Genomic DNA, 8206 nt, shown 5'->3' with positions numbered 1-8206 from the left:
CCTACTGGCCTCTTGCAGCTCAGCTTACTTTACCAATATCTGTGACTGTCACTTCCCTTCCTGGACAGGATTCTAGAACCTTCTGGGGCTTGCCCTGCCCTGGGGTTTTCATATGCAGAGCCCTACAGAGGAGAATCCATAGGCAGGTCTTTGCTTTGCCCTCTGAGGAGTGATACGCTGGGGTTGGGTAGCTAGGCTAGGCTGCATCATCTGGGATTCCAGATTCACCGAGGAGGAGAAGGTAATGAGACAGCCGTGCAGCCGTGGGGGCCGGGCTGATGAGCACAAATTCATGTGGCCTCTGTAGCCATCCTGGCCTAGCCCTGTTGTGTCCTTGAGAAATCAGAGGTGGGGCTGGAGAGATGGCTCAGCAGTTAAGAACACTGGTTGTTCTTACAGAAGACCCGGGTTCGAATCCCAGCACCCACATGGTAGCTAACAACTGTCCGTAACTCCAGTCCCAGGGTTTCTATACCTCACTGTAGCCATTAGATGCCCAAGTTGGGTTTGGATTTGTTATCCACTTCTTCATGTCTATGATGGAATTTTGTCTTATTTGAGCATCTGGGATAAGCTAAAAATTATGGACAGATCCAAAGGCATAATCCATAAAGGAACAAACTGACAGCTGGGGGAAATGGCACACCTTTAATTCCAGCACTCAGGAGGCAGAGGAAGGTAGAGACTGAGACTAGCCTGGTCTACATAGTGAGTTCCAGGATAGCTGGGGTACAGGGAGACCCTGTCTCAAAAAGACCCAAAAAAAAAAAAAAATCAGAGGTGTGGATAGGTGATGACCCTCAGTTCTGATAGCAGGTAGGATTTGAACCCAGGCCTGACTCACGGCTACTCTCTCTTCCCACACTGCCCTCTTATACCAGTCATTCCTTTTCCTCTAGAGTTGGAGGGCCCCTGTCCTTTATCCAAAGTTTGCTGTGAGTTGTTGCCAGGGAATCCTCTAGCAAGAAGGGAGGTGGCCTAGGAGTTATGTACAGGGTATTTTAAGAACATATTGACTTATTACCCAGTCATTTAGTGTTATCTTTCTTACGTATTACCTTGGCCTGCTTGGAAAACACTTGTTTTTGTTCAAAGTGGAGTAAATATTTGTTAACTGATTACTCTCTTTTTGTCCAAAATTAGTCAAGCATAGTTTTAAAAAAATATTATGTGAAGGCTGGCCTGGTGGTACAGGCCCGTAATGCCAGATACGGGGGATACTGAGGCAGGAAGTTTACAAGTTCAAGGAAAGCTTGGGCTACCTTGAGTTAAAGGCCATCCTGGGCAACTTAGTGGAGACCCTCATTCAAAACAAAAGTGAAAAGATGGTTGAGGATGTAGCTCAGTGGTAGGGTGCCTGCCTAGCATGCTAGGGGTCCCAGGTTCGATTCACAGCAACACACACACACACACACACACACACACACACACACATCAAATGGGCTTGGTACATTGCATTTGTTAAGCATCTGACTTGTGTTTCATGATTCCCATAAGGATTCATCTCTTGCTGAGGGGCCGCAGGACATAAGATGCATGTGGTCTGGAGTTGCTAGCCAGCACCCGGTTGTGGGGAGCTTGGGTAGTACAGGGTGGCTGGTAGGGAAGGAGCCAGTCTGTCGCCTGCCTCCCTCGGGTCTGGCCTCGATCCTGTCAAAAACCAATAGGATCCAGGGGGGGAGGGGAGCTTCCCCGCCTGCCGTCTGGTACTCACCCAGGCGTCTGTTACTGGACGTTCTCTGCCTAGTCCTGGGATCACCAAGGCGTGCTGGGAGAGGGGGGTGTCCCTCCTCCCAGCCGCACTTCATTCCTGGAATTTGTGGGTGGTTTGTGGGTATGACTCCCATCCGTCCCTGGCCTCTCACTCAGACTTTAAGCTCTCCCTTGTTAGATTTGAGGAAGAACAGAGCCGGGGAAGCCCCCGGCTTCATGGGGTCAGCGGCTGTCCAGTGGGCAGAGTGCCTGGCCAATGCGTCACACTGATCTGGGGCAGAATGGCTGTTGGGGTAAAAATGAGTGAGAGACAGAAGTGGGAGGCGCCATCGGCCCACCCTCAGGCCTTCTCCTGACCTGGGATGCTAACCCTCTTTGAGCCCCCATTTCATTTGTGAGATGGGCTAATAAAGGCAGTGACTCTGTCAGTGTGGAGGGTAGGCATGAGATTCTGGAAATGGGACCAGCATGCTCCTGGGCCGGCCCCGCTCATCAGGCCTTGGCTGGGTCACTGCTGGTGCTAAATGCTAGTGGGGGTGGCTAACGTGGGCATGGACTGGGCCAGCCTTTGGTGTGCTGGGGCCAGCGTGCCAGCTTCTGGGGTATGAGAAGCTCAGTTTTCTGATCATGAACCACTATCAAATACCCACTATTAATGTTAAATCATATAAACTTGCAAGAAAAGAAGTTACATTTAAATGGAAGACAGTAAATTCTACAGACCTAGCACTTTCTACCTGGCTTTCTTTTCTTTTAATATTTTGTTTATTATTTTTATTTTATGTGTATGAGTGTATTGCCTGGATGTGTGTAAGTGCACCAGTGTTGTGCAATGCCTGCAGAGGTAAGAAGAGGACATTGGAACCTCTTAGCCACCATCGAACCCAGGTCCTCTACAAGAGCAGTTAGTGCTCTTAACCACTGAGCCATCTCTCCAGCCCCTCTCTACCTGGCTCTTCATTCTCATCTCTGACCTGGAGGTGGCTGACAGCCAGTTCGGGTGTTTAACAGGCAGTTTCGATCTTTCTGGGGACATGATCTTCAGTGACTTCATGGGTTGGTGGCTTGAGATTGACCAGGATGGTTGTGTTTACACAGGGAATGGATGAGCTGATAGTCAGGCCCTTTGCTATCAAGTCTCACTGAGGTTCCATCCAGCAGAAAAGGTGGATGGTGAATGGGCCCAGCGTTGAGCACCAGTGTTGGGTGTCAGTTCACAGGACAGCCTGTAACACAGGGACAGAGCCACATAGGGGACAGAGCTTCATATCAAAGCAGCTTCTGAGTTGGGTGATGGTCCTGGTGCAGGAGAGTATATTCACAGGGTTGGATGGGTGCTCTTGGTCAGAGGTCAACTTGACTCTCCAGGCCTGATGTCCTGGATGTTCTTCCTCAGAAAGCCAGCACCCGGTGGCCTAGGCCCAAGGCGATGCTGAACTTGTGTCTGTGACAAATGTGCTGGGACTTTATTCCTCCCAAGAGCAGACATATAATAGAGCTTTTAAAGTTGGATTTTGCAAAGACAAAGAAGGAACTTTGCATAAAGGGAGAATTGTCCTCTGCTGTCTTCCAAGTCCTCAGTCCCAGCCCTTTTTTTTAACTTTTTTTTGAGACAGGATCTCATGTAGCCCAGGCTGGCCTTGAACTCATTGTATAGCTGAGGGTAACCCTGAACTTCTGATCCTACTCTCTCCACCGCCCAAATGCACGTGGGTGCCGGGAATGGGATGCAGGGCTCTGTGCTGCTGGAAAAGTCCTCTATAAACCAAGCCACACCATCCGAATCCAGCCTTTTAAACTCGGTGCTGGCTCCGTAGCACCTAATTCATTACCTCCATCACTCACAGGTGTGGGGCCAAGAACACACCCCTCCCCCTTCGCCCTCCTCATATACCTACAAGTGTGGCCCAGAGATGCTAACAGCTCTTTCTAAGGCCACACAGCTGATGGGGGGTTGGGTGGTGTCGGGGATTGAACCCAGGTCCCGTTTCTCTCAGCAGAGAGGCTGCCACGGCCAAAGCCCTTGTAGGGGCTCCTCTGTCCACACAGAGGTGGGCTGCCCCTTCATGCCATAAGTATTTATCAGAGGCATTTCAGACACTGGGACTCAGTGGTGAGCAGGCTGACAGGGTGATTAATTCCCATGAGGCTTTCCAGGAAGGGGCCCTCGAGGAGCAGGCAGCAGGCACACTGGGGTCAGGGGCTGAGCTGTAGGAACAGTGACTGCAGAGACCTGGCTGGCGTCTCAGCCCTGAAATCCTCCTGGCAGGCTTCCCCAAACAGAGCAGCTGAGCCAGGAGACACTCTAGCCTTCCCTTTCCGCCCCTGCTTCAGAAACAACGAACTTTCTTTCTTTTTTTTTAAAAAATATTTTGTTATTTTTATTTTTTATGTGTATTTGTTTATCGCCTGCATGTATGTGAGTGCACCTGTGTCGTGCAATGCTGCGGAGGTCAGAAGACGGTGTCGGATTCCCCTGGAATTGGAGTTAAGGATGGTTCGTAGCTGCCATGTGGGTGCTGGGAATCGAACCTGGGTCCTCTGCAAAAGCAGTCAGTGCTCTTAACTGCTGAGCCATCTCTCCAGCCCTCAACAACGGCCTGTCTAACTCGGCCACACAACTGCTTCCAGACCCCCATATGGCCAGCGAGCCCCACTGGGACTGGTGGGATGGCTGATGTCACGGGTGTGTTGAAAGTCCCTAAGCTTTAGGAAGGCTGGGCTCCCAGTCTCAGCTACCCCCACCTCCCCGGACTGGTTCCCAGTCTCAGCTACCCCCACCTCCCCGGACTAGTTCCCAGTCTCAGCTACCCCCACCTCCTTGGACTGGCCACCCTTATCCCTGAGCCTGTTAATGTCTGTGGGACTCAGCATTGTCTGCTGTAAAATGGGGCTGCAGATCCTCTGTTTAGAGCCGTGTCACAGTGCGTGCCACATCCCTGGTGACATGGAGAACTCTACAGTCCTATTTCACCGTCTGGGCCTCACCACTGACCCTGATCCAAGAACTTGGTAGGCTCCCCGTGCCCACTCTTGGCCTGTCTTTGTACGAGCTGGGTACTTTGGCTGCCTGTGGGCTCGTGGGACTGATAACTCCAGGAAGAGAACAAAATCTTGCAGTGAGGCTTTCGGCTGTGCTGCCCTGGCGCTTGTGGGGGACAGTCCAAGCTGGTGAGTGACTGAGTGACAGAAGGGGAGGGCTCCTCTTGAAATGGTGTTGAGGGAGGTGGCTCTGTGGGGAGATCACTTGCTGTGCAAGTGTTAGGACCAGAGTTCAGCTCCCCAGAATTCTTGTCAAGGCTGTGCAGGCCTGGTGGCTTCCTGGGGTGGCTTCCTGTAATCCCAGCACATGGGAGGTGGAGACGGGATCCCTGGGGCAATCTGGCCAGCCAGAGCAGTTTAAATCATGAGCCTTGAGTTCAACCCTGCCGCGATATATACAGTGGAGAGCAACTAAGGAAGGCAGTCAGTGTCAACCTCTGGCCACCACAAGCATGTGCACACATGTGGGTATGCGCTCTTGCATGCACACACACACACACACACACACACACAGAGGAACATGCACACTTACATCCACAGTTTATGCCTTGGTCCTTTGGGCCCTGTGTCTCACACTACTCAAACACAGACTAATGCAGGTAGAGTGTTGCCATGATGCCTACACCAACAGGCAGTGATGTCAGTTCCCACTCCCAGCGTGTGTTTTGATGTCTCACCTTTGACCTGGCTCCAAGTGGCTAGAGATGTGCATATATGGTGGTGTGACTGTCCCGAGAGCGCAGGACCCTGGCGGTTCTGTGTTCCTGGCTTGCTTCCTGGAAGGGCCAGTACTACACTGGGCCTCCAACTGTCCCCTGGGCTCTGTTCCCAAGGCCACCTCCCACTGGAGCAGGGTTCGCCTCTGGCATATTAGGACGAGCCTTGCCCCTCTGCATGCCTCTGTTGGCCTCACACAGGCTTGGCTGGGACCCTGGAGCATTTCCAGAGTAGGAGGTGAGAACCTCAGCTTTCCCAGGGCACCCTGGCTCTGCCTTGCCTCCTTGGACCAACAGTCTTACCAGGACTCTGCCTTGGTTCCTGACCTCTTCCTCTGGCCTGACCCTGCAGCTGCCCCTGACACCCCAACCCACATAGCAGGTGCACACTTGGGGTTTCTGTGTAGCAGAGGCTACAGGAACCTTTGGCTGAAGGGACCGAGCCCCTGGCTCTGGCTGTGGTGGGCCTTCATACTAACTCCCCATCTCCTGCTCTCCCCTCCTTCCAGAGCCTTCGAGTGTACCACCTCTCTGCTCAGGCTGCAGGTACGAGACCATGAGCTGTCTCCTGAGTAATATCGTCCCCGTGGTGCTGGCCCTGCTGGTCTGGGGAACCCAGGGCCTTTTCCTCCCCAACTCCACACACCTGGAACGGCTGCTCCACAAGTACCAGCAGGAGGAGCCGCATCCGCGTGTGCGCAGGGCCATCCCCAGGGCTGACCGGGAGGAGATCCTCAGGTTGCACAACAAGCTGCGAGGCCAGGTGTACCCCCCTGCCTCCAACATGGAGTACATGGTAAGTGCTCCTGCCAGGTGTACCCCCCTGCCTCCAACATGGAGTACATGGTAAGTGCTCCTGCCAGGTGTACCCCCCTGCCTCCAACATGGAGTACATGGTAAGTGCTCCTGCCAGGTGTACCCCCCTGCCTCCAACATGGAGTACATGGTAAGTGCTCCTGCCAGGTGCATCCCAACCCCACCTTCAACATGGAGCACGTGGTGAGTACCCCAGCTGCAGGTGGTGGCAGGCCCAGGGGCTTATCCGCAGCATAGCACCCCTAGCTCTGATGTTGTTTGGAGACAGTCTCACGTAGCTTAGGCCAGCCTCGAACTCACTCTGTAGCCAAGGATGACTTTGAACTCCTGATCCTTCTTTTATCTCCTAAGTGCTGGAATTACAGGTCTGCACTATCATGCCTAGTTTATGCAGTGCTCAGGATGGAACACGACTTCAATTCATGCTAGGCAGACACTCGACCAAATGACTAAGCTACACCCTACCAACTGAGCCATAAGCACTCTACCCACTGACCCCAGCCCCCATCTTCCCTTTCTGTCTCTCATTCCTCCAGCAGAGCTCAGGCCAGCTTCTGCCCCCTGTATCACCTAAGTCACAGCCCTGCCTCCTCCACACCCAGCCACTAACTTTCTTTCCTGACCACCCTGTACCCGTGGGTCCCTCCTGGTTTGGAAGTCTGGAATGAGTGGCCAGAATCTTTTTTTCTCAGAAAAGCATGCCCACATTTACTGTCCAGTTCTGATGTCAAAGGCAGGGTGGCTCTCTCTCAAGATGTCAGCACACAGGGATTTTTTTTTAGGGTTGGAAAGATAGAAAATTAGGCAGACTTCCTGGGCTTGGGTTGACACTGTTGCTCTCCTCCTGGGCTCCAAGAGAGCCAGAGCACAGTGACTGTGGTAGGGCTTGCTCTAGAATCACTTGCTGGGAGCAGAGCCTAGCTCTGTGGGCAGCTGTGTGCCCCCTGAGCCTCAACCTAGGAGGTGACTGCTTTCTCCGGTGCCAGGGAGGACAGCCCTCCTGGGCTCTTACCACAAGCTGTTTGCAGTGGCCAGGTGAAGTGACCATTCGTCCCTGAGCTCCAGGGTGGAAACTTCCCCCTGACTGGTTTTCCAGAATCCCAGGGGCTGATGACGCATCCCCCTTAGGGTCATTCCTTGTCCCCTGTCTTGAAGCTGCCTCCACCTGTTCATCCAGTGGCTCTGAGTAGCTTAAGTTTTTATTTATTTTTACTTAATGTCTATGAGTGCTTTGCTTGCATGTGTATAAGTGCACCCAAATGTATATATAATAGCCAAAGAGGCCAGAAGCAGGTGTTGGATCCCCTACAATTGGAGTTACCGATGGCTGTTAGCTGCCATGTGGGTACTGGGAACCAAACACAGGTTCTCTGCAAGAGCAGCCAATGCTCTTAACCACTGAGCCATCTCTCCAGCTCCCTGAGTAGCTTTTAAACCTTCAGGGACTGGTGCTCACCCTTCCCAAGTGCTACTCAGGATGCCAAGGTACCACTCACTCAGGGGCTGTCTTCAGAGGGGCCTTGCCCCCGGGACTACTCAGACTGTCATTGCATCCTCTTGCCTGAGCTGAGCCAGCCCCTGCCCAGGGATTGTGCCCCAGCAACTCTTCCCAGGCTGGTGGGCCGTGTGTCTTCCCCCCAGAGCTGCCATGGGAGCAGCGCTGGGTTGCAAGCCATCACCCAGGACAGTTCCTGAAGCGATAGAACAGAGGCAGGAAGACCTGACCTTCTGTCCCCAGAGCCCAGTTCCTCAGGACAGCCTTGGCTTAGGAGGCAGTTGGACCCTGGCAGGAACCCAGGAAAACAGGAACATTAGCACCCCTCTGCAGATGAGAAGCTAGGTCAGAGATTTGCCTGGAAAAGACTGGCCCATGGCACACAGTGCTATTTGGCAAGGCTGCAGGGCTACCTGCCTGTGGG

General features: G+C 53.0%; 1 protein-coding gene across 2 annotated transcripts in view; it reads left to right on the top strand.

Annotated features, from left to right (window-relative positions):
- The window catches only part of Crispld2 (cysteine rich secretory protein LCCL domain containing 2), a 65078-nt gene that overhangs the window by 8623 nt on the left and 48249 nt on the right, over positions 1-8206 (top strand). For both annotated transcript variants that reach the window (XM_008827905.3, XM_017796862.2), the window contains exon 2: positions 5981-6267. In XM_008827905.3, the coding sequence (XP_008826127.2) occupies positions 5981-6267 (287 nt within the window). The remainder of the gene's footprint in view (positions 1-5980; positions 6268-8206) is intronic.

Source organism: Nannospalax galili, unplaced genomic scaffold, assembly GCF_000622305.1.
Source record: "Nannospalax galili isolate Female #2095 unplaced genomic scaffold, S.galili_v1.0 scaffold933, whole genome shotgun sequence".
NCBI lineage: Eukaryota > Metazoa > Chordata > Mammalia > Rodentia > Spalacidae > Nannospalax > Nannospalax galili.
This window is presented reverse-complemented; position numbering and strand designations above follow the sequence as displayed.